The sequence below is a fragment of the Pseudonaja textilis genome, chromosome 1 (assembly GCF_049901715.1).
Source record: "Pseudonaja textilis isolate UNSWEBS1 chromosome 1, rPseTex1.2, whole genome shotgun sequence".
NCBI classification, from domain to species: domain Eukaryota; kingdom Metazoa; phylum Chordata; class Lepidosauria; order Squamata; family Elapidae; genus Pseudonaja; species Pseudonaja textilis.
Window position 1 is genome coordinate 282,907,791 of NC_141990.1, and position 27,179 is coordinate 282,934,969.

Sequence of the window (27,179 nt, forward strand, 5' to 3'; positions counted from 1 at the left end):
AAAGAAGACCTTTTAACCCAATTTTTCTTAGAGACTATTGCTATTGATAACATATTACTTGAAGTAGTTCAAAATCAAAACCATGGCACGCTAATTAATGCAGATTCAAATCGGCTATGTAGATGAAAGACTGCTACTATCTCAGATGTCCGATATTAAAAAAAAATACTTTCATCTCTCTGTATGCTTTGAGGACTTACTCTTTAATCAGTAAGAGGTTTCAGTGGTGGAATTCTATTGGTGGAATAAATTCTCTTTTCCATTACTGGAATACTTCCTCTGTTTCTCAACATTTTGTGTCAAAGAATTGGAGACCATTTGGAAAAGAAAGCTTTGATTCTTGCAAAGAAAGGGGGAAGTCAGCAATAACAAGCCCCACCCCAAATTTTAGTAGCAATAATATTTGGGGAGGGAATATCCCCACCATAGAACCAGCATAGAAGCTGGCTCCAACCAATTATATCAAATCTCTTTAAAACTGTGCACCATTTTTGCTGGCCTCTGTTATTCATCTGTCTGTATTTGTTACAAATTGGGCATAATTCTGGAACCAGCAAAGATCGTTCCATGTATATTATCCGTGAACAATGCTGAGACAAATAATTGCCCTAAACCTGAAATAAGGAAGAGAAAGGACTATAAATGATGCTTGAAATAAACACATGGATTAATATGTTTCACTGAAAGTAGTCAAACTGTTTAGTTAAATTATAGTCTTGAATTATTTTAATATTTTAGCCTTTACCAAACACTCATTATTTGTTAGTCTATTGACATAACCAAAAGAAAAGGTGATATAAATTGGCATAGGATGCAGTAAGAAGAAAATGGGGAGGGGGCTCAGATAGACACTCTGCCTTAGACTTCTAGTTTGCCATTTTGTGGCTTAGTATGGCTGATTCAGCAATTCATTAATAAATGAACCCTAATTTAGTAAGAGTGTAAACCCAACCTTTAGGAGACCCTATCAAGCCAGAATTTACTTGTTTTTGGAAGCATTCCATTTTTTTTGTTTTAGTTGGTTTCTACTGTATTATAACTCAAACCTACATCCAATGCCATGATCATTTGTGTTGGGGAGTCCTCTCTTGCCCTTTGTAATGGCAAATTTTAAGTTATGAAGTTTCAAAGTTTTACTAAAGCTACAGCAATTAGTTGTAGGTTCCTTCCTGCTAGCTCCTCCAGGAAAGCATTGATAAGAAGGGAAGTTACCCAAAGACAGTTCCTTGGTTCACACAAAAGTTCACACATTAACCACTTTTTACTTGTGTAATCATTAACATAATTTCATCATTCCAGTCTGGAATATCTGGAGGCATATAATACAAAATTAAAAACAATAGGTGGATCAGCATAGATAAGACAAAGATACACAAACACACACACACACACACACACGGAAAGGGACAAGTAATATTTTACTGAAAGGTTCAAAGCCTTTCTGATGAATAAAATGTTCTATTTTTCCTGTAGAGGGAAAAAAATCAGATGAGTGCATTTCCAGGCCAAAACCAACCCTTGATTACAGTATACCTAACAGTAATTAATTCCTTACAGAAAAAAATTCCCACTGTCCAAGGCAACTTATATAACGGATATTTAACAATTATTATTACAGAACTGATTTATTTGGAATTGAAGTGATCAGTCGAGTGGCTTAAACTGAGAAATGGGAAATGTGTTATGCGTCGCTGTCTGACCGAAGGACTAGAGGTGACATGATAGCAGTCTTTCAATATTTGAGGGGCTGTCATAGACAGGAAGGGGGTCAACCTATTCCCCAAAGCACCTGAAGGCAGGACAAGAAGCAATGGATGAAAACTAATCAAAGAGAGATCCAACCTAGAGCTAAGCAGAAGTCTCCTGATAGTGAGAACAATTAATTAGTGGAATGGCTTGCCTCCAGAAGTTGTGGCTTCAACACTGGAGGTTTTTAAGAAGAGATTGAACAGACATTTGTCCCAAAATGTATAGGGTCTCCTGCTTGAGCAGTGGGTTGGACAATAAGATCTCCCAGGTCCCTTCCAAGTCTATTATTCTGTATTCCATTACACAACAACTCTGATTCTCTGCTGTGCAAACTTAATGCCCTAATAATGAATCATGAGGTTCTGGGACTTCTAGTCTCAAGATTGGTGAATACCAAGAGGGTGCATGAAATAATATTTGTGCTCCAGAAATTCTGTCAGCCCATTCAGCTGGAATTCAGCAAAAAAAGAAAGAAAGAAAAGAAAGAAATCTGGAACAATTTCCTCTTTCTAGGCTGAGTTGAAATATAGTATTTGAAACCATTTAAGTTGTTCTAGCCATAGGAAACAGTGGGAATCTGAAGACACCTCCTTGACTACAAAAATCAGACCACTAGAGAACAGCAAATAGATCCATAATGCGTTAAATCTTTGCTGTAATCAAGGCCATTATCCAGAAGTTTGCAACTCAAATTTGATAGATTTTAGCTCTAACCTTTCTTGAACTTAGAGCAGTTTTTTTCCCCCCAGTATAGGTACTGAACTGAAAAAAAATGTGAGAAGAGATAAGTTGGCTGTATCATTTTGATCTTTCACACAAGATACAAACCTTTCAGTCAGTTACTTCTTCCAGAGCAAAAAGACATCTGGCAAAAAATGTTAAATTAATTCCAGTCAGTCCATTAACGGATCATTTTTTTAAAAAGTTTTAAAATAAACCTCTTCCTCTAAATCCATCTTGTGTATGCCTAAACTTAATCTTGCAGATGGTCAGGAAGATGGATTGTCTCTCTCCATCTCTCTATTGAAAAGTTCACCTGCAAAGTTTTTCTGGCTGGCTGCCAAAAACAAACCACAAAAAACTTGTAATTTCAGTCTAGCTGAATGAATAAGCAAGCAAGGAAAAGCTTGCTCAGGGAAAAAAAAACCCACTATGTGAAACAAAACTGTCCCCTGTGTTGCAGCCATTCTTTGCATCTTAAATTCATATTAAATTACAATTACATCCTGAGTACATCCTCAGCAAGGACAACTAAAAGAGAAATCAGAAGTCACATAACAAATATCCCTGTTCAACAAAGCAATGTCCTTTTCATCCATTTAACTTCTAATGAAAAAAAAAATGAACAGCAACTAATTCAAACTTATCTTTGCATCAAAATGCCTGGTGGACAGCAGCAACATGCATAAGAGCATGAACAGAGTATATCAACACTCATACCCCATGAAGAGGGAAATAAAATAAAAGGGAACTCAATATGCAGAGTACCAATACGAATAAACAAAATTCACAGACTTAACCGGTGCAAAGCATCAGTATAGAAGCTTTTGAGGAGAAAAAAAGATAATATCGAAGAGTTTAGGTGTCCATGTGCACGCTGTGCCTCATGATGCTATGCACGGCCTTCTGCTGTTCGGGAAGCCACTTGAAGGTAAAGTTCCAAGGGGAGGTGGACATCCTGGCATTGGTTTAACACCCACCATCCTTTCACATTGTGACAATAACTAGTAATCATATGGCACTTGCCAATAAGAGCACTGGTGGCAATTTCTGGAATGACAGCAATAGCAATAGCACTTAAACTTATGTACTGCTTTACATACTTTACAGCCCTCTCTAAGCGGTTTATAGAATCAGCATATTGCCCCCAAGAATCTGGGTCCTTATTTTACCCACCTCGGAAGGGTGGAAGGCTGAGTCAACCTTGAGCCTGGTGAGATTTGAACTGCCAAATTGCAGGCAGCCGGCAGGCAGCGGAAGTTGCCTGCAGTACTGCACTCTAACCACTGCACCACCATGGCTCATTATTGTAAAATATGGAACACTTCACAAATTTGTCTGTCATCCTTGTGCAGGGGCCGTGCTAATCTTCTCTGCATCGTTCCAATTTTAGTATATGTGATGCTGAAGCGAGCACACATGATCAATGCGTGACCAAAGCGACTGATGCCATTATGCACTTTGCAAGTTGACCATGGAGTGATGGTTGATATTTAGAAAAAGAATAGAGCTGGAAGGGACCTTGGAGGTCTTCTAGTCCAGCCCCCTGCTCAATCAGGAGGCCCTATAACATTTCAGACAAATGGTTGTCCAATCTCTTCTTTAAAATCTCCAGTGATGAAGTGTGATTTATCAGTGATTTGCCAACAAACACTGTGGTTTGAGGCCATGCTCACCTCTTTGTCTTGTAAGACACATCCAACTCCTTGGTAGCTTGGCCTATGTTTCATTTCCACCTCAGTTTCCCCAAGACACACTTCAATTCAATTGGATCAAATGTCTGGTGTGAAATTGCAGAATCTAGGGCTGAAAGAGGGGGAACCTCAGGGCTGCATATGTCCCAGGACCATAGATTGTCCACCCTTGATTTTTAAAAAAGGTTTCCATCTAGTCCAGATTTAAAAATTAATCCTTCTGTAGAAGAAGAAAGTATTAGCCACTTACTGCTGTTTTCTCTCTGAATAGAAAATGAATGATATTACTAATAAAAAGGTGAATTCCAGGTTATACAAAATTCAGGCAAGTAATATGTTTAACACCATTCTCCTCAACATGAGCTTATATCTTTTCGACATGTTTAGCTTGGATAGCTTAAGATGTTGCTCTTACAAGCACTTTATTATTTAACCCCAGTAATATGATTACTTTCATTTAAGAAAATGATATGCATCCCAATTAAGATGTTTCCAGACAATTAATTTGCTTCTTGATTTCCATAATTGTCTCATTTATAAGATCTCTCTCTTTCCTGATTAGTCAGTTAGTGTATTTTCTTTCTTTTAGAAACATTTGACATTCAGAAACTCTAAACAAACCTGCAACATACATTGTGCTTGTTTGACTTAGCACAACAAAACTCCAGCATGCCACTGCTTGGAAATGTAGGCATGTGACATAATTTTGAGGTAATGATATGAATTCAGGAGGAACTTATTAGGATACGCCCTTGAACATATGCAGAGTGTGAAAAGAATACAAACTAATTAGATAGCTGCAGGTCTAATTTAAAGGTGCCAATAAAATATTTGTCTTGGCTATCGATCATTAGCTATAAATGAATGCTAACAGACAGTTGTTGCTTTCAAGAACAGGTAAGATCTGTGAAGATCTTAATAAAGGATGGGATGATCTTATATCTTTTTAAATTACACCTAAAAGGGAAAGAAGGGCAACAGAGTGGGGGGTTGGGGGGGGCAGAGAGAGAAAGAGGAAATCACCTTTGTCTCCTAAACACAGAAGCTTGTGTAAATCAATATCTATCCCTTGCCATTTGCTCTAGTGGTCAAAAGAGTCTGGGAGGACAAAGAAGCTTTAACCCCTCCCCCTTCCCATTGTCCGAGGAACCCTCTTGTGACTCCCCCCTTTTCCCAAAGCATCTGGAACTGATCTCGGGACAGTGGCTGACCGCTACATCAATCCCCATCTATTTTGGAGGAGCATAGTGCACGCTTTTGTTTTGTACATCCGGTAGGTCAGTGTGCATTACTCTCAAATTAATCCTTCAAGTTGTCTTTCGGAGATATCCGAATACAACTTTTGTTGCATTATTACTAACTTTGCTTCAAATATTCGGTAACTGCCAAATCTTCTAAAAACTGGTATGTCCACAGGACTTCACAACTACTACCATCCTCGGCCTCAGAGGAGGAGAGTCATGGTTGCTTGCTTCTTGCTGACCCAGTGCTTTCTCTCACCACTATAGAGGAAGAGATATCTGCTGGTAGACCTGCGTGTACTCAGCTTTTGGCCCAATCTTAATCCCATTTATTCAGGGAAACTGCTTGCTGATTGTTTTAAATTTAAGACTGTTTTAAATTTAAATGCCCTTGAGGGATCTCCCCAGCTTCTTGACTGTATTCAAGTCACTTGGGGTTGGGGCACTTAGCTTTTCTACATAGGATTCTTATTGCTGTATCGAAGTCTGTTTTATTCATCATATGGCAGATAGTTCCATAAGTTGCCAAGTGTTATTTTGTAAACAGATTCCATCTCTTCCCTACAGTTGTTTTCTCCCATTCCGTTTGAGATGATTACTATGAAGTAGAGGACATCCTTGATTCCCAACGACAACGAGGGGTCCTACAATACCTGGTGAAGTGGAAAGGATACCCAGTAGCAGAAGCTTCCTGGGTGATTTCTGCAGATGTGTCAGCTCCAAAATTGCAAAGACTATTTCATCCGCAACATTCTACTAAGGCAGGCGGGGAGGGACGAAAACTATTCTAAGAACGTTATTCATTCTGTTAATTGCCTCCTAGGAGGAACCATGTAGAGGGGGCGGCATGTCGGGCTCTACATCTTACCAGCGTCCCGGAGCCCGACATTACAGCTGTGCCTTTGGAGCTGTGAATCCCTGATCTTCACTTTGAGCCTGGCATTGCAGCTTGGCAGCTGATCCAGACCAGCAGAGAAGGGAAGGAAAGCTGTAGGTGACATTTCACAGCCTCGGAGCTGTGTATCTCACATGTCAGTTTCGGAGTGTGGGAGGGCTGCAGTCTCTTTTGACAGCCTTGGAGTTCATAATACAGACGGATGCCTCTTTGAACTGTGGAACTGTTTGGCTTTAACACAGTGCTGGGTTTGAGGCAAATTGATAATTGTTATTTGGGATACTAATGGGAGGCAGGGTGGAGGGAGGAATGTAATATTAGCTTAGGCATGGTGTAATTAGGCACGGGTGGTGGTGTGGATAATTAGGTAATGGGTGGATTAGGATGGAACGGATTCTAGGTAATTGGGCAGGGGTGGATAAAACAATGTTGGGAGTTAACTGTTTTCAACACTGACTTTTCATGGTTACCCAGTTATCCGTTGTTGTTCTTAGCCACAGCAACACAGCAATAAACTCTACAATTGCAACACTACTACAAGGGTGAGTAGCCTGGTTTATTGATTAAAAGATCCAGTTCTTGGCAGAGACCGACACCGTTTTCTACTTCTGGCTCTTCCCTCTTGACTATGGATGGCAGTCTTATGAAGGATCCCTTTGTTAGGTGCCTTCACTGTCCTTTAGGCTGAGCTGTTGTGTGCCCCAAATCCATTTCTGCATCTTGCATCACCTCAGCAGGTTATGGTGAGTCCCCCAAGTGAAATTGCCTGTGATGCTGATTTGAAACTAGAAAATAATTATGGTAATATTGATATAGCTCAGGGTACAACTGTGGAATCCTTGGTGCTCCCTGAGCGTGATTGTTTGCTTGCAAGTATTTTGTTGTCTGACCGTGTAACATCTTCAGTGTTCAAATCCCAATGCTTTATTCTCACATGGCCTTTTCCCCTTTTACTTCTCTCAAAGAAAGCCACATTTATTGTTTTCATCCATCCAGTGGAAAGATTTAGAGCTCTATGGATCCATACAATATTTTGTTCAACCATATAGTCCAGTTTATTTTTTTTCTCCTTAGAAATACATGCTTTAGGTCCAAACATGAACTTTAAATTGGTTTTTTTCTGTTTATAAATTTATATTTATAAGTGTATAAGGAAAGCTTTTTATGGCTCTGATGGCAGCTTGTATTGAAGTAATTAGCGGTTCAACTAGTTTCACCTTTCATCCAGGCTGGAGTTAACCAACATACTACTACATACTGTATGTCCAATGGAGACAGATTATTTTTTTATGCTAATCCATTTTATTCTAGTATAAAAGGAACAGCTATCCATTAATATTTTCATTTTCTTTTAAATAATCAGGCATATATCTTCTGTTATCTAAATGTAAGTTCTGTGGTCTTTGCAAGTTAAATATCTTTCAATGGCATATGTACACATTCTGTAATAATAGTTTAGCATAGCACAATGCTATCTATAAAGACTTTATATTTATTTGGAATGTTTAAAAGAGTTATTTTTTTCTTGGCTGGCTACAATGGTGTGTGGGAATTACCATGGGAGACAGGAGGAAGAGCTGCAGCCTAGATAATGGTGTAATAAACAAAATTTGAATCTGAAGGAAGAAGGGTGGCAAAAGCATCTCAGAAGAGAACATCCTAGTTTCCAGGAGACTAAAAGTGAGGATAAGAAGGATATTTTCAGACTTTCAAGTTCTGTTAATGTAAACTCACAATAAAGATACAGCTCACATTCCTGATTGCACTTCTTGTCTGAACTATCTCACAGAGCTTACACTGACATCTTCCTTCTCTTCTGCCTCGCCAGAGATATCTGCTAAGTAGATTGCATGTCACTCTAGTCACAATCTTTCTACAATATATTTCTCCAAATCATGACCTGTCCTCCTTCAAGAGCCACGAGACTCTTCTCACTTCTGGGTAGATCCAAACTTCTTAATTCATCTCAAAATCACCAACCAACCTTGCTCTTTAGTAAAATACAAATTGTCAATAGCCAATACAATCCATCTTAGGAAGTCAACCATTGCACCTTCTCCATCCTCTTCCCAGACTTCCCCTTTCTCCATCTTCATTTGCCAGTTTAATAGCTCCCTGCCCTTTCCCTACAGGAAAATTTGCCTAAGGGAAACTAAGGTAGCTCCTACTTTCAAGCTCTATTTATCTTCTGATAAGAACTGTTTGTTTGTCTAGGTTACCTCCATACTCCTCTGAGGGACATGGGTGGCCTTCTGTGGGCTGACACAGTTCCTTTCAATAACAGATTCCCATCTTTAGGGAATTCCCTAAAACTTCCCACCTTCATCAACAAATTCTTCTACCTCCCTTTCTGACAGTGTAACTCCCCTTCTGACGGTGTAACTAACTCCTAGTACAGGTGAAACTCGAAAAATTAGAATATCGTACAAAACTTCATTTATTTCAGTAATGCAACTTAAAAGGTGAAACTAATATATGAGATAGACTCATTACATAGACTCATTACACAGCAAGATAGTTCGAACTGTGATTTGTCATAATTGTGATGATTATTTCTTACAGCTCATGAAAACCCCAAATCCACAATCTCAGAAAATTAGAATATTACATGCAATCAATAAAGCAAGGATTGTACATAGAACAATATCGGACCTCTGAAAAGTATAAGCATGCATATGTACTCAGTACTTGGTTTGGGCCCCTTTTGCAGCAATTACTGCCTCAATGCGGCGTGGCATGGAAGCTATCAGCCTGTGGCACTGCTGAGGTGTTATGGATGACCAGGATGCTTCAATAGCAGCCTTCAGCTCTTCTGCATTGTTTGGTCTCATGTCTCTCATCTTTCTCTTGGCAATGCCCCATAGATTCTCTATGGGGTTCAGGTCAGGCGAGTTTGCTGGCCAATCAAGCACAGAAATCCCACAGTCATTGAACCAGATTTTGGTGCTTTTGGAAGTATGGGCAGATGCCAAATCCTGCTGGAAAATGAAGTCAGCATCCCCATAAAGCTCATCTGTGGAAGGAAGCATGAAGTGCTCCAAAATCTCTGGGTAGACAGCTATGTTTACCCTGGATTTAATGAAACACAGTGGACCAACATCAGCAGATGACATGGCTCCCCAAATCAACACAGGCTGTGGAAACTTCACACTGGACTTCAAGCATCTTGCAGTGTGTGCCTCTCCATTCTTCCTCCAGACTCTGGATCCTTGGTTTCCAAATGAGATGCAAAAGTGGCTCTCATCAGAAAAGAGGACTTTGGACCACTGAGCAACAGACCAGTTCTGTTTTTCTTTAGCCCAGGTAAGATGCTTCTGACATTGTTTGTTGGTCAGGAGCAGCTTGACAAGAGGAATACGACATTTGAAGCCCATATCCAGGATCCGTTTGTGTGTGGTGGCTCCTGATGCACTGACTCAGTCCATTCCTTGTGAAAGTCCCCAACACTTTTGAGTGGCCTTTTCCTGACAATCCTCTCCAGGCTGCGGTCATTCCTGCTGCTTGTGCACCTTTTTCTTCCACACTTTCCCCTTCCACATAACTTTCTATTAATGTGCTTTGATACAGCACTTTGGAACATCCAACTTTGTTTGCAATTACCTTTTGAGGCTTTCCCTCCTTATGAAGGGTGTCAATGATAGTTTTCCGCACAACTGTCAGGTCAGCAGTCTTTCCCATGATTGTGATTCCTACTGAACCAGACTGAGAGACCATTTAAAGGCTCAGGAACCCTTTGCAGGTGTTATGGCTTAATTAGCTGATTAGAGTGGGACACTTTGAGCCTAGAATATTGAACCTTTTCACAATATTCTAATTTTCTTGAGATTGTGGATTTGGGGTTTTCATGAGCTGTAAGCCATAATCATCACAATTATGCCAAATCACGGCTTGAACTATCTTGCTTTGCATGTAATGAGTCTATCTCATATATTATTTCCCCTTTTAAGCTGCATTACTGAAATAAATAAACGTTTGCACGATATTCTAATTTTTTGAGTTTCACCTGTAAATTGGAATCCATGTCTGGAAAATACAGAGCATCCTTATTATGCAAAACTCTTCATCATTCAGCATGCTCTTTATTACAGCCACCCCACTTCTTGGAGAGCTTTTATATAAAGAAAGAAATAAAGATGTATATATATATATATCTATATATGGCTTCTTTGAGTCAGGCCCTTCTCTTTCTCAGATACAACATGTAGTAAATTCTGGGCTTAGCTTATTTTTCAGCTTTTTCCTCCCTTGGCCAATTTCTTTCTCTGGAGAGGAGAAACCAGGGTCTTGCCTCGTTCTCCTTCCATTTGCATCTCTAAAGTGATGGCCTTTGTTCCCTTTGTAGGCAACATGCCCTCAGATGTGATCTGCTTTTTCAGATAAAGCAGGTTATTATCTCTAGCTTTGAAAACAGAGGCTTCTCTTCGCTATGGAGCTTGTCTCTTGTTCCCATTAAGGATTCCTCTTCATGTATTTTGGATACTACTGATTCACAGTCAGGTTTTCCTGAAACATTGCTGCTTGTTCCAACACATTAAAATGTTGCGGTAAGAATATCGGAAGGAAAGTCACTTAAGCTTAATCCTGAAGTTTTATCCTATTGCGTTGAAGCAGCCTGCTTTGATCAAGTATTTATTTATATGAATATTTAAGAGCAATGGTGATGCAGTGGTTAGAATGCAGTCAGCAGGCTACCTCTGCTGACTGCCAGCAGTTCAATTCTCAGTGGCTCAATGTCGACTCAGCCTTCCATCTTTCCAAGGTGAGTAAACTGAGGACCCAGATTGCTGGGGGCAATAAGAATAAGACTATGTAAAGTATAGAGATGGCTATAAAGCACTGAGAAGCTTTATAGTGAAAGCAGTATACAAGTCTAAATGCGATTGCTATTTATAGAAGTATTATGTATATACATTATTTATTATTTTTACAAATAACTCAAGGCAGCGAATATATCCAACACCCCTTCTTCTTGGTCATCTGGACAAAGTCATAAATTATGGACAATTGTTCTCTTATTAGGATTGTTACCATATTCTAATATTCTAACACAAAACCATTCTTCATTAGGCAAGACATTGCCATTTTTACTAAAGTTACTAGAAATGTTGCAAGTTCCAGACAATCAAATTGATTTATTGTGGATATTCTGTTACCAAATACCACGAGGGGCAGTTTGATGTGATGAGTAAGGCATCAAGTTAGAAACTGAGATGCTATGAGTTCTAATCACACTTTAGGTACAAAGCCTGTTGGATCATCTTGAGCCACTCATTCTTACAGTCCTAGAAAACAAGCAGTGACAAGCCATTTTTGAAAACCCTTGCCAAGAAAAATCACAAAGAACTTGTCCAGGGAGTCCCGAGGAATTAACACTGACTTGAAGTGGGAGAGCCAATTTGGTGCAGTGATTAAGACATCAGGTTAGAAAAAAAAGGAGAGCATGAATTTTTGTTCTGCCCTGAACTTAAAGCCAGATAAATAACCTTAGGCCAGCCACTCTCTCTCATCCCAAAGAAGGAGGCAATAGCAAACCAAAGACATGTGGCCAGGAAAACTGCAAGGACTTCTCCAGGAGTCAACACTGGCTCAAAGGCACACAAAAAAAGAAAATTGCTATGTATCCCCATATTTTGAATAAAGTATTGATCAACAATCTATATTGACCTTCAAATCTGTTCACTCTTATTTGAGAATGAATACATGGAAAATAATTGTTGAGAACTTTGTAGCAGTTATTGCTTTTTACTCCCTTCCTATCAAATCTCTTTAATCCTAAAGAGAACAATTACTGTACTCTGAAAAAGAAAACGCTTGTAACTTGATAATGCAGCAATTACTCCTCTCACATTCAGGATCTGCTCTACATTGGTCCATTATCATTTCCTCTAATGCAATCCCACTGACTTTCCAATAGGTCTAACCAACACAAGTGGTGACTAAATTGCATCTCTTAACTCTCTTGTTGAACCCAACTTTGATCAGAAAAAGGAAGTAATGGTATTGATGGAGCTAAATCCTTCCCTCTTGCATTGCTGAGCAAACATTCCCCAGGAAAGCTTGTAACCGTAATCAGCTATCAAACACATGTCTTGTACGAATGTTGTGAATTCATCCCATTGTTCTCTTTGATCTGCATTTTTTGATATCTGTGCTCACCAGATGCTCAGAACTTCAAAATGTTTCTTCATCCTCTTGTTTGGATTTTTATGGGCCAAACGTTTGAAGTGGTCTTTTATCCAATCTCTAAATTTGTAACCTATGAATGAATGAATACATATAAATGAAAAATAATGAAGTATTAGTATTTTAAAGTAAAAATTTCTCAGCACAGTTTTTGCCATCCAAATGTACAGGGTTCTCTTCCCACATCCACCAGTTAGCTCAGCTAAATTACTCTGCAAGTTATTTTACTATCTAGAAAATATCTTCGTCATTGGAGGTGAATATTTTTGTTTTTTCTTCACAAACATCATTTTAATTCCAATTGTGTACTAAGCAGAGGAGCTTTAAAGTTTTTATTTAAGGTGAAATAATTTTCTGGATATCTATAACCAAAACAAATTGACAGAAAATGTGGTTAATGATAAGCACAGGTATAAAAACCAAAGTTGTTTTTCAGACTAAAATAATAGGATAAGTTATAGAAAACAAGATAATTAAAACAATAGCAATGTGAAGCAGGGATGGGAAACATATGTCTTTTTATCTGGCACCCTTTTATTACTTTTAAAAATCCTCTGTTCTGTCTTCTGTAATAAAGACCAGATTTAACCCAAAATATACACATGCCTCAATACCAAAATGGCATTTCCAGTGGATATCACATCAGCTGAAAAAACAAAGATGACTTTTTCATCTGAATGAATTTTCTGTGCATGCTCTTGAGCTACTCACACACAGCAAGGATTAAAGATACATCATGGCCTATCTAAGAGAAGAAAGGAAAGAAATCCAGGATAATGAGAAACTCATATACTTTGTTCAATAGAATAATATGAAAAATGAGCCAACTACATATTTTACGACGAACATAAGGCTTTTCTAGCAATACATATTTTTCCTGTTTTGGGCTTTTTTTGCTACAATGCTTGCAATGGTCCCCGTATTTTCTTTTGTACACTAACAGTAGGAGTTGTAGAGGTAGTAGTAAGTCTTCCTTTTACTGACACTTTCTAAACAATAAGTGATCTTGTTAATCAAGAATAATTTGATTGAATGGTTTAATTAAAGCAAGAATGCTGCCATATAACTAATCAGATTCAGATTCAGATGGAGCCATCTTGCAGACTATGTAGCCCCATGTCTGCCAAATCTGGCCATAAGCCTATGTCAGTGTTTCTCGACCCTGGCAACTTTATGATGTGCAGACTTCAAGAATTCCCAGAATTCTCTGCTTATCAATATTTTGGTCTATGGCCATGCTATCCTTATGGAAAGACTTTTGTGAAAACACCCATGGCATGCTTTTAAAATGTAAACATTTTCTTGACTTCTCACTGGAGCAGCATCTTGCAATGCAAATCCTGCACTGAAGGACTGGAGCAGAATATGATCAACCAAGCTTTTGATTAGAACAGAAAAATGAACGAGAACCTGGGTTTAACTGCTCTACTGAGAAATTAAACACAGAAGCAATGACCGGCAGAGAAGATATCTGGAGTTGGTGCCTAATTGCAAATGAGAACAGTGAACTCAAGAGTCAGAAAAGGTACTCAGTCCATCCAAGCAGCAGCAAACACACTCAAAACTAGGACAGGTATCAAGAAAAGTATTGGCTAGAGAAATATTCAAAATATTGGACTACGTGCATGGCACCCTTCAGTTTCAGCAAACTATATCCTTGCATCTTATAGCGTTTGCTTTCATTTCATCTTCATGCTCCCATAGGCAGGAAGCACACATGTATTTGCAGCCCATATCCCATCATCACATCTATTTCATTAAACACTGTGTTTATCAGCTCCCTTGCTATTTTCCATACTCTCCTAGTTGTACATAGAGAGCATTACTGCTGTGCTGCAGTTTTCTACAAAGATGGTTTGATCAAATACTCATGCCTCAGCCAGCTATTCTGTCATAAATGATGAGTTCTAAGGGGGAAAAAAAAGACAGAGAAAAACCTATTAAAGTAGCACTAACAAAGTAGCTATTTCTTTTATCAGTAAGTATTACAAATCATTCCACCTCTTGAAGCAACAAGGCTCAATCAGCATGTGGTTAACCTACCAGAAGCCTCCCTCCCGCTGTTGTTATTGCCGACAGTGAAGACAATATTTAAATGCTTTGAAGGATGGGCAATTCTTCCATAGATGACAGGTAGCTGACTCCAGCTGCAGGTGCATGATTTTCTGAAGAAATGATGACAGCATCATAAACGTCTAACAAGCGCTCCTGAAATCAGACTGCTTTTCACTTTGTAAATGACCATATAAAATAGGGCTTTGAAAAGTACAATAGAAAGTTATCATTTAATCATGGGCAAAATAGAAGTACCTGTCAATTTGATGCAACATCTTCAGAAGAAAAGATGGGTGAGCATAATGGTTAAGAAAAGCTAATAGCCTATGCTTCCTACAAGGAAAAGGCAGAAGAAAATGAATGTGCCTCCACAGCAGGAGTACTCTGGCATTCCCTTTTGTAGATGGATGATTATAATATAACTGAAAGCATTTGTGCAGAGATTTTAATTATATATATATATATATATATATATATATATATATATATATATATATATATATATATATATATATATATACACACACACACACATACATACATACATACATACATACATACATACATACATACACATACACATACACACACATACACATACATATACATATATATATTCTTAAGTTTTCGCGGGTACTTACATGTATGGTATTCAGCTTTGTTCGGGTATTTTCCCATGTGATTATAGTTGTGCTTTTAAAGTTGTAGCGACGTTACGGCAGAATCTCATCTGCCATCATCAGGCTTCTGTATTGTGTTTGTCTGTGAGTCAGGCTTTCACAGCCATTTCTGTTTTAAATTTGGTGCTTGCCTACTGCTGTGCCAGAATGGTTTTTTCTTCATCCTGGTGGGTTGGGAGTCTTGGTCTGTGTTTATTGGTCTTGGAGTTTGCTGTGTTCTGCTTGATTGGTGTTTCTAATATCTTCTGTCTGTTTTGTAGTGGTTTTTTTTTTTGTCTTAATTGGCTGGCAACATTGTGTTTCCTGTATTGGAGGCTTTTAGTGTGGCTTGGCTTTGGGTAAATGAACGGCTATCATTTATTAGAAACCTAGGTTTCATCTGGGTGCCTGGTTGGGGTATGTTTGAGCTGGAGGTATCAGGAGGGTCTGTTTGTGCCCAGGTGTGTGCTTGGCTTGTGGTGTGGAGATTTTTTTGTTTGTGAGTACAGGCTTCCAGATAATTCAGTTAGTGGACTCATCTCTTCTATTCATGCTTTCAGGTCTTTTTTCAATCTCTATGGCTTTTCTGATAATTCTGTAGCTGGGGTTTTCTATAGTGGCTAGGGTTTTGGTGCCATTGAAGTCAATGCTATGACCTGTGGCTTTCATGTGCTGGACTAGTGAGGAAGTGTGTTCCAGCTTTTTTACTGCATTTTTGTGTTCATCCAGGCGGGTACTTATTCTTCTATTGGTCTGTCCAATGTATGTGGAAGGGCATGATGCACAGGGGACTTCATATAAGCTTAGGTTTTCCAGGTCAGTTTTATCTTTGGCTTTTCTTAGGATGGCTGCTATTTTCTAAAGTGCCTTTAGGCCAGACAAGGAATAATGGATGGAAACTGAACAAGGAGAGATTTAACCTGGAAATAAGGAGAAACTTTCTGACAGTGAGAACAATCAACCAATGGAACAGCTTCTCCTCGGAAGTTGTGGGAGCGCCATCACTTGAGACTTTCAAGAACAGATTGGACTGCCATTTGTCAGAAATGGTGTAGAGTCTCCTGCTTGGGAGGGTGGATTGGACTGGATGACCTACAAGGTCCCTTCCAACTCTGATTATCTGTTATCTGCTCATCACACCAACCTCAGACACCACCAGGGCTTTCCCCCTCCTCCAGAGAAACAGAAAATGTATGTTATGTGGATCATCCAAGCAGGATGAAGAGTGGGGGAGATTTCCTTCCAGTATCTTCTATAAAAGGAAATAGTATCTGGGGGCCAGAACGGAGTATGGAGAACCACTAGAGAAACCCACCTGCTGCAGACAATTTGTATTTACTCTTTAGGTTCATACATCATGTTAAACTGTGTTTCATCATAACTCTAAATTATTGCCTAAGTCTTGTTCATGTATAACATAGGAAGCCGCAACATCCACAAAGGCGTCATTCACACATCATACTAAATCAAAATTGAAGCACCTTTGATTCCCCCCACAATATAGGCATGTCTCCCTTCTTTCCTCCACATAGAAATGAGCATCTTTTCTTCACTTACAGCAGGGGTCTCCAACCTTGACAACTTTAAGACTTGTGGACTTCAACTCCCAGAATTCTCCAGCCAGCTATTCTGGGAGTTGAAGTCCACAAGTCTTAAAGTTGCCACGTTTGGAGACCTCTGTCATAAACCAAAGGGGACAACAACACACCAGGGTTTCCTGAAGGAGGCAGCTCAACTCTCATTCAGAAGCAGACTTTTTTTTAAAAAAAGAGAAAATCCTTTCCCTCAACATCTTTACTCTTTCTGACCAGAAACTAACTTTGGTGGCATTTCGGAAGTTAATTGTTCCTCTCTTTGGAGCTGTGGAGAGAAACAGCAGCATCCACAGAAGCTGTTGTCTTGCCATCTTCCTGCAGCCTTACTTAGCAGGACTCTCTTTAGGACAAGGGTTTCTAACCTTGGCAATTTTAAGACTTGTGGACTTCAATTCCCAGAATTCTCCAACCAGCTGATGGAGAATTCTGGGAGTTGAAGTTCATAAGTCTTAAAGTTGCGAAGGTTGGAGACCCCTGTTAGAGGACGTTATTTTTTGCAGAATATGAAATAATTTATTTTCTTTCATAGGATTCAGGTTGCTTACTGAACAAGCAGATGTGAAGAGGGAGGGGGAACATGCCTGGGTTTTGGCCAAGCTGGCTGTTCCGCTTATCAGGTTGAGCACCCATTCTGTCTTCCAGTCTCTTTCTGAAAATCACATCACTCTGTATCACACACATATATACATCCTTGAAATCATATGTTAGAGCAGTGTGTGTGTGTGTGTGCGTGCGTGCATGCGATGTGTGTGCTTTATGATACAAATTTGATAATCTCCTCAGCCCACTGGTATGGTTCCAATTTAAGCTGCAAGGCCATAAAATTCGAGCTCTTTGTTTTCCTGAAGGCCACAAGATTTTCAAAAGATACCATTGTGCCGCCCAAAGCCCATAAAGTTGTCACTAGGCACTGATTAAACAGTCCTGAACAGCGCAGATTTTTGTCTAGGTCCTTTTCAGACACCACAATGTCCTTTTCAACCTCTGAGACAAAAGGAGGTTTACGGAGCGATTCTCTTATAGAGATTCTTCAGAGATAAACTCAACCATATGGGAAGCAAGGTGGCCAGCAGCTGAGACCATAACATGAAAAAAAAAATTAAAAAGGGAGAAAAGAGGCTAAAAAGAAGAACAGGTGACAACAGGACTGTCCATCATCCCGACCGCTTTCCGTCAAGGATTTTTCCAGACACACACAATGGGGCCCAACAACAGAACCATCACAGATCTTTCCAAGGGTGGACTCAAAAGATGCAGCCAAAGTTATCAGCAAAATCCGCAGGGCATAGGTGTGAGGAAAGCCTGCAAGGATCAGTGCTATAGAGCAAGGTTTCCAACCATGGCAGCTTTAAATCTGGAGGACTTCAACTCCTATAATTCCCAAACCAGCAAAGCTGGCTGGGGAACTCTGGGAGTTGAAGTCCTCCAGGCTCAATGCTGCCAAGGTTGGAGACCCCTGCTGTAGAGTCAACACCCAGGGCCGCTGTGTCCTCCATCATCTCTAGCTAATGTCTCCTTGCTGAGAATCTTGAGAGTAGCATTTCTTGAGAGTGGAAAGGCCCAGCTCGCAGAATCTCATACCAATGTTCAGGGATCTTGGGAACTTTTAGTTCTGCAATGTTGAAAAGCCCATGAAACCATCTGTTTCCCCACCTCAGAACAACTTGAAGATAAACAACACAACTCATGTACACATACACACACATTTTCCTTTGTAACTATTAAGGAAAATAGAGTCAGATTTTGGCTTCTTCTACCATTTTCCTTGAGTTCTGAATGTCTGAGGGATGTGTGGCAAGACATAAACATCAGGAAGAGAAAAGGATAAAAGCCTGTTCTTTCTTAGATGGCCCTAAAACTAGTCTCCTCAACCAGGGGATCTGGCAGAAGGAAATTCAGGTCATCACTATTTGAGGTGGTGTCTGAATATTTCCCAATTACATTGTCAAGGATCATTATGTATGACTCCTCAAGCCATTACCAAAAGCCAAGGTCAGCATATTCAAAGCAAAACAGTATTGGATATTAATGTCTTGGATTTTTTTTAAAAATGCTGCTATTTTAAGTAGTGATCAACAACATAATTGCAATTGTATAAAATGAACATAACATGCTTCAAACTTTCCATCTTCGGTTAAATCATGGAGGAGGAGTAGAAAATATCAAATTGCAACTTTTATTATGGCATAAGAAATGGCATGTCTTGTGCCTTATTGGAATTTAAAAATAAATCTCAAACTCAAACTTCTTTTTAAGGAAGTCTGATTATTGGAGATTCCCAGGAACAAATTACCTTTCAGATTGTGGTAGATGATATGATCTAAAGTTTCTGACAAAGCATTAGTTATCAATATTTATTCTTAATACAGTACATCTGGTGCACAATCCCTTTCAAGAATGTCATTTTTCCATGGGATATATTTGACTGTGTACTCATTGTCTAGTTCTTTCCTTTTCTTTCTAGTTCTTTACTTTTCTGTTGGTTCCTAAGGACCTTAGGCCAGACTGGGCCAGGAGATTGCTTTACATTAATGCAACATTTATTGAAATTTGCAGTACTAAGGCCGACCTATTCCTTTTATTAGATTCATTCTACAGCAATATTTTCAGACTATTTATTATTATTCTCAATAACATCACCCTGAATGTTCATCTTAAGCAGCATCTTGTCTGGCTACATCCACATAGTTAACCCAATAGCAATCACATTTGTTAATATGGCCATTATTTCACAGTACCAAGGACAGAGAATGGGAAGGAAGAAGTCATATCCTAAGGAAATTATGGCAACCTGCCCTGCTCTCACACAACAGATATGAATTCAACCACATAGATGGTCCCCAGGGTCACCATGTAGGGAAAGCTGTTGGGACCAAAAAGGAAGCAGAAAATGCTTGCCCTCCAATGTTCAATACCCTTCCCCTTTAAGGTTCAAATAGACATTTGCAAACAACTATAATCTATCCCCAATTGAACAGAAGTATTGGAATCTGCACCACCTTTATTAGAGCTGGAAATTGTTGAATTAATTCCCAGAATTCTGAATCCCCAGGTAATCCAATTGAAATATTGTACACCTAATGTGCAAGAGGACTTTGGAAAGGTAGCAGTAATATACTACAGTGTCTAAACGAGCCCAACCATTTTGGTAGTGAGATCTGATTGACAAAGACAAGCTTCATCACGCCACAATGAGGGAATGCTTTCAATCACGAGTACTGTATGGAAATGACTCAAAATCAAGGTTTTTTAAATTCAATTTCTGAATACCACAGTTGATTTCATCAGATTTCTGTGTGTGTGTGTGTGTGTGGTTTCCAGAAACTGAGCTGGTTCAGAGCAAATCTTTTATTTATTCAATTGCGTGCCACCATCTTGTCTAAAATTTCTTTACTTTTGTGTCACAGAAGGTTGTACATTTGGCAATTATTTTACTATTTAAACGCTGGTTATTCCATCATCATCCTTGTAACGTGTACTTGCCAACTGGACTTTAATCCATAAAATTTGTTGAGGAACACATTTGTTACAGTGCTCAAAGAGAAGCCCTTTAAGTTCAATGAGTTTTACTTCTGAGACTACACACGACTTCATTGTATTTGTCTTTTTTGGAACTGAACCCAGAAGGATAATTCTTCCAACAGTATTAAACAAAATGCCACAAGGCATTTCTAAGGAGTTTGAACCAATCATCCAAATACATGTTTTTAAATCTCCTCTCTTCCACTCTGATCACACAAGTAGCTTCTGATGGCAGTTTCTGACCACTACCCCCAAGACACTAATTTCCAGCAATCCCCATGAGAATTATTTTTTTAAAAAGAAACTACATCCAACACAGATTGCTCTTTATCTGCTGCACTTCAGTTGAAATGCAACTGGTTCTTTATGTCAGTATTCCTAGATTCTTAAAACAAAAGGCCTAAAGAAAGGTTTGGCAGGTATTGTGCAGTCATCCAGAGTTTTTGCCTCTTCCAATTAGGCTTCCATTGACTTTATTCCCAAACCATTCTAACTTCACTTTCTTCTATTCTATAAAGGAATCCAACACAAGTGTTCCTGGATGACAAACTCCCATTTGTCCTGTAAAAATGTGCTTCTGAATTTGTAAGCCTTGTAAGCCTGTTTTCTGAAAAGATGTGTCTATGTGTGCTGGAATCAACCCGGATGATCTCAAAAGTTGCAACTGGCCAAAATGCAAACCTCCACAAGCCATCTCAGAAGCAACTGCCACAGCAGCCCTATGCAGCCACTAGACTGTACTCCCGGGCAAGAGTAGAATTGCAACCTCTAGTTTCTGTTCTTGGCATTTACACAGAGGGCCTCACTTTTTGCAAGAAGGCTATACACACAACTAGGAGCCCCCAGAATTGGCAGCCCTCTTGTAAGGACCATCTTATTTGCCTTTTCATCCTAAGCACCTATTTGGGCATGGCTTCCGTGTGAAGTAAAACACAGCTGGAGACTCTTCCCAAGAAAATTGCAGTGGATCTTTTCTTGTTATATATCAGAGGTCCTCAAACTTGGCAACTTTAAGACTTGTGGACTTCAACTCCCAGAATTCTTCAGCCAGCCGGCTGGAGAATTCTGGGAGTTGAAGTCCACAAGTCTTAAAGTTGCCAAGTTTGAGGACCCCTGTTTATATATTGTTTTGAAAGACCAGCAATCCGTCAAACGTTTACTCTAAACTAGTTCTATTCGAGTCCAAGTCCCGAGAGCGCCAAGCAAGAGGCCCCGTCGGGCTAGCTAGGCGAAGGCCAGGGTGTATCTTCCTCAAGAAGCGAGCCGCTCCAGTTGTCCAGGGAGGCAGATAGCCCGCCAACCGACCAGCCGCCATGTTTTTTTTCCCCCTCAGCCCCAGTTCCAGGATACTAAGGCAGGCGGCGCTAAGTGCTGATAGGCGGGGAAAAGGCTTTGCGGAAACGCCGAGTAGCCGGGCAGGTTGAAGGCTCCTTGGGGCCCGCCGGGGCTCCGCGTAGGGGTGGCGCCGCTGCAGCTTTGACAGGCCTTGCCGTCCCGCACCAGCACCGGCACCACCACCCGCCGCAGGAGAGGCGGGCCGCCCCCCGCGCCGCCCCGCTCGCCTCCCTTGGCGCGCTTCATCTTGTAGCGGTGGTTCTGGAACCAGATCTTGACCTGGGTGGGCGTCAGGCGGAGCAAGTGCGCCAGCTGCTCCCGCTCGGGCGCCGACAGGTAGCGCTGCTGCCGGAAGCGTCGCTCGAGAGCCAGCGTCTGCGCCTTGGAGAAGAGCACCCGCCGCTTCTTCTTCAGCTTCTCCTCGTCTTCCTCCCGCGCTGCCGGCCGGGTCGAGGCGGCGGCCAGGCACGGCCGGCTCTCGGCGCAGCTGTCGTCCGATGCTGCGGGAGAGAGCGGGACGAATCGGGCTGTTAGCCTTTGCTTTGGAAAACCGCTGGAAGGGAAGGGGAAAGGAAAGGGAGGGGAGGAGAGGGGAGGGAAGAAAGGGGAGGGAGGGAGGGGAAGGGGAGGGGAGGAAAGGAGGGGAAGGGTGGGAGGGAGGGAGGGCAAGGAAGAGGAGGGGAGGGGAGGAAAGGAAGGGATGAGAAAAAAGAAGGGAAGGGGAAGGGAGGGGAGAGAAATGGTGGGAGGGAGGAAGGAAGAGGAAGGAAGGAGGGAGGGGAAGAAAGGAAGGGATGAGAAAAAAAGGAAGGGAAGGGGAAGGAAGGGAAAGGAAGTGGAGGGGAGGAAAGAAGGGGAAGGGAGGGAGGGCAAGGAAGAGGAGGGGAGGAAAGGAAGGGATGAGAAAAGAAGGGGAAGGGAGAGGAATGGTGGGAGAGTGGGCAAGGAAGAGAAAGGAAGGAGGGAGGGAAGGAAGGGATGAGAAAAAAAGGGAAGGGGAAGGAAGGAAATGGATAGGATAGGATTCTCTCAACATGTTAAAATAATACTAACCCTCACCCCACCCCACATTATGGTTTTAGAGCGAGGTGTGAAGCCAGAGCCTAAGATCAAAAACGGAAACCTTTCAATAAATGGCCTCGAGTTTTGAAACCAGCAGAGTGGAGGAGGGGAGAAGGGAGAGAGAAAGAGATCGACACCATTTACAAGATGTGTACCCTGTGAAACATTTGAATTCACCCACGTTTCTCAAATTCACTACTTTTTGGGGAGGAGTTTTATCTCTCGCCTTCACCTTCCCTTTCCTAGTTTCGTTTCTTCTTTCTTATTCAAATGGCAGAGCAATTAAAATGTCGCTTAGCGCTTGTCTGTCTGCGTTGTTGGGGATTATTAACACCCTAACACTAAAGCCTAAACCTTTTCCAGCGGCTGGGCCTTGGGAGAAAGTGGAAGCGACCACGCAGCTCCAGATAGGCTAGTACTATTTCAATCCTAACTAAGCTCACCTTTTAATTCAGCGGAATTTATTTAAATCTAAATAAAAATGTGGAGGGTTGCAATAGTGGTTTTTTTGTTTTATTAACTTTATAAATAACTGTTTCCCACTCTATTTCCCCCAAAATACCACCCCTGTGAGATGAATGAGCGGGGAGAGAGTGACTGGCCCAAAGTCACGCGCACTCTATCCAGTGTTGTTCCTTATTTTTTTAGTCAACAGCTGTGTGAAAATATAATTATACGTGCGTATACATATGTACATATAGCTACTATGTAAATACACTATTGCATCCCTAGATAACTAATACCCAAAGCAAAAGAAAGAGGCGTAGCTATTTCAGCTTCCATTTCTGACGATTTTCTAAGCTAAAACATCGAAGAGCCTTGCAATGCCTTCACAAAATACCTGTATACACAAAACGAAATCCTATTGAGTGGCCAATGGGCTTATTCCATAGACTAAGTTGAACGGGTACATCGTAAACTGAGCAACAACAGGGAAAGAATTTGCCGATAAGAAAAAGAATAACGGGAAAATGTTGCAAAGTGTGGAGTGAGAGAAGTGAAAGAGCCTCACTTATCACACGAGGGAGGGTAGTTTATGTTCTCCAGGAATACGCACGAACCACAGGGAAAGGTGTGCCGCTTGGGTTAGGAAATTCCTGTGTGTGATAGGAACCAATAGGTTTGCCTTTATCTCGAGACTGAGAAGAGAAACGTAGCGCCCTCCACCCCCATAACTGCTTCCCCCTGCCTCGTTTTCGAGCTTATCTACGAAGGAATCGAAGATGTTGTATGGAAAAAAGAAAACAGCTGTCCAGAGGGAAGAAGACGCGGCCCTCGACGTCTCCTCTTTTTGAAAGGATGGGCTGCTAGATTCTAAGAAGGTAAAATAAGGTACGATTCAGCGCGTTGCCCCCTGCCTGGATGCTCCTAGTGTATTGCGGGGGTGTTAAGGTGAAAGATAAAATGAAGTCTTTATGGGTGCGGTTCTCAACTCTCCACGAATTCCTGATTGCTCTATTCTTGAACGCCACGGTTGACTCAAGGCAGGACAAGAACCTGGCCCGAAAAGCAGGACGCCTTCTGTGGAGCGACAGCCGCACCCACGCCCTAAGAGCCGCTTCCAACTATGTGGAGCCCCATCTTCTGAAAGAGACCGCCCCCCTTCCAGTCCTCGATTGATGGGGCAAAAGAAACAGAGGCGGTTTTCTTGGATAGAAGTCCCCTCCCTTTGTTAGTAAAGTTCACTTTTACTTAAGTCCTAAACTTTATTTCGATCATTTTTAGAAAGTCTCGGGGTATCCACAGCAGTATCCTATTTTAAAAAATGGGACTGGGTTAACGCGAAGTTGCACTCCAGCTGGGCTGGAAAGAGAGGGAAACCCCTTCCTTAAGCAGGTCCCAATGAAAAAATTGTCCAGCCAAGAACTTGGTTGAGTTCGGTGGAAAACCTACAGGTGACTTAACTATCTTTGGAAGCAGAGGGTTAGCTGCCACTTTTTACCAACAGGAATTAGGTTGTATTTATCATTTCATCACAGATCCTGATCAGTTATTTTAGAAACAAAAATAGCTACTGTACATTCAAACATCGCGTGGTGCGTTTTAAGGAAATGTCATAAAGAAGGGGTGAAACAAAGCCAACATTGGACAAGGTGTAAGGATTACATTTTCTTTTAAAAATATCTGGAATATATGTTGCAATTTTAAAAAAGAAAAAAATTGAACCGTATGTGGGGGAAATTTGCAAAAAGGAAAGAGCTGCGCCCACAGACTTATTGGCTTTCGTAATTACAAGCAGAATCTATTCACAGTAACTAAAATTATGCTGGATTCAGTAGGGTTGATGATGACTATGGGTTTCTTTTCAGTGGTTTATCCTCTAATAATATGAAAGGCTTTTTAAAGCATTTATTTGTTCTCTCCCCTTCCCGTTCCCCATAAAATAAAAGAATTAAAAGAATATATTTAGAAAAAAGAGGTAATAAAATAAAACCTCCTTTCAAAATCTTTGGTTATTAAATAAGCCAGGATCCTAGGAAAGATATGGATAATTTAACAGTAAACAAGGCCTTTATCATTGTGTACCTGTAGGTAAGGGAATATTTAATTTTTGACTCTATTAGCTTGCCTAATGCTACCTTTGTACATCATTCTGGACTCTGTCAAAGCAGGCAAAACCAAACTTCCATTTCACACTCTTAATAGCTCGCCACAAAAAACCATATTCAGAATATTTTTCTTATATTTACATTGCTTTCTACCTTTGTGCCTGTTTCCTTCTGCCTGCAGTGGTTTTGTGCCTGCGAACAAAAAACGAGGGAAGCTTCTTGTATATATACTATCTGTAATAGGCTTACCTCTTCTCACGTTCTTAGATAATCTTGATCTGTTTTCTTCTTTCTCTTTCCAGATGTGTAAATATTTCAAAGAAATCAGATTCTTTTTTTTTTTTTGCTTTCTATATAGATCCTCCTTCTTCAGTCAGGACGAGTTTCTCCAGGTTATTCACCTACTTCCTCAACCTCGAGCCCTCCTGGTTCTACCTTTCAGTTTCACCTTCCTTCCTTCCTTCCTTCCTTCCTTCCTTCCTTCCTTCCTTCCTTCCTTCCTTCCATCCATTCCCCCTATCCCCCATCCCCGCACTCACAGAGATAGTGGCTTCTTTCGGTTTCCATCCACGCTCGGAAGGGAGAAGCGGTGTAGCTTTCTGCCGGTTCCTGACCCTCGCCTCCGCCTCCGCCACCGCCGCCGCCTTCTGGCTCAGGTAAATCCAAGAGGCTCCTCACGGTGAAGCTGCCCCTGGCTAAGGTGGCCATGGCCGCGTCGGGCGGGCTGGCAGGGCAGAGGCTACTGGACCCCGGGCAGGCACGGAGAGACGCTCATCACGGCTTCCCCTCGGGCAGGAGATTAGTGTCGCTTACCTCGGGGGCGCCTGTTTATATCAACAGTCTTCCCCACCGTAAACACTGGTTGCTTTCAACCGTCCCTGTCTATGGGCTGCTAAGTACCTGAATTAGTCAAGTGCTAAAAGCTCTAATGGGTGGCAAGGCGACCTCCCCCTCTTCCCTCCCCCCCCCCCCGCACCCACCCATCCATTTCTCTGTCCTCTCCTCCGGAGATTCACCCTCACCCTCCCAAACAGAGAGACAGAGAGAGAGAGAGAGAGAAAGACCCCTCCCCAAAAGCCAGCAGGAAGCGGCCTTCAGTATTACGGATTCTGTCTGATTAGGCCAAAGTGGGGACAGATAATGGGGATTGTTCGCTCTGAATAACATCTTGGGTGGTATTTCGGGTGGGGGGGGTGTAGAACCGCAGCCGCTCTCCGCAGCCCCTCCACCCCTCTCCTCACCCACAAAGTGAATCCTCGAAGGATACCCGCAGCTTTGGTCGCTGGGCTTGCTTGGAGATGCCTAGATTTCTCCCTGCTACTTCATCCTTTTCAGGGAACCTATTTGTTTTCTCCCCCACTCCTGTATTTGGAAAACACTCCAAGAGGTGGGGGAAGTGGGGGATGGAAGGTGCTGCTGCTAAAGTACCCATCAGTCCTACGCCTCCTGCTGCTCCTCTGCGAGGGGCTTGAATCCTTCTCTTCACACCTAGGGGCTGGGGCTTGAGCATCCCATTGCCATTCGCCCTGACCAACTTGCCACAGCCAACAACAGAGCCATTAAAGAAAGGATGCAAAAGGGGAAACAGAATAAAATGTGAATGACAAAAATTAAAATATTTTTTTTATTTGATTTAAATAATTAAAGAGAATTGTTACATTGTCCAGCAGTTGTTGAGTTGGCTGGGATGAGGAGTTGGCTATAGAGAGTTGGCCAAAGCAAGTTGTCCCATTCCCTCCCAGTCTGCCCTCCTGTGCAGCATCTTGCCTCAAATGGAGCCATTTTTCACCTTTCTTCCCCGGATCTGTACTTTTGCAGCAAGCCATTGCTAGGACCCATTTCTTGAAAAGTCCAGTGGATTTGTGACCCGGTGTCACTGGCAGGTGGTTGCTGAGCTTTTGAACCAGTGCTCTGAGTGAA

General features: G+C 41.2%; 1 protein-coding gene and 1 non-coding gene across 2 annotated transcripts; both read right to left on the minus strand.

Moving 5' to 3' along the window:
* Positions 1–3,779: 3,779 nt before the first annotated feature.
* LOC113444675 (U6 spliceosomal RNA) lies at positions 3,780–3,886 on the minus strand. Its single transcript, XR_003375273.1, has one exon. It is a non-coding gene; the product is annotated as a U6 spliceosomal RNA (small nuclear RNA).
* A 17,536-nt stretch (positions 3,887–21,422) lies between these two features.
* Positions 21,423–25,967, minus strand: NKX2-8 (NK2 homeobox 8). The gene is made up of 2 exons (XM_026704189.2): positions 25,799–25,967; positions 21,423–22,148 (listed from the first exon to the last, which is right to left on the minus strand). The coding sequence occupies exons 1-2, from the start codon at positions 25,965–25,967 to the stop codon at positions 21,643–21,645; spliced, it is 675 nt and encodes a 224-aa protein (XP_026559974.2). The 3' UTR covers positions 21,423–21,642.
* Between the last annotated feature and the right edge of the window lie 1,212 nt (positions 25,968–27,179).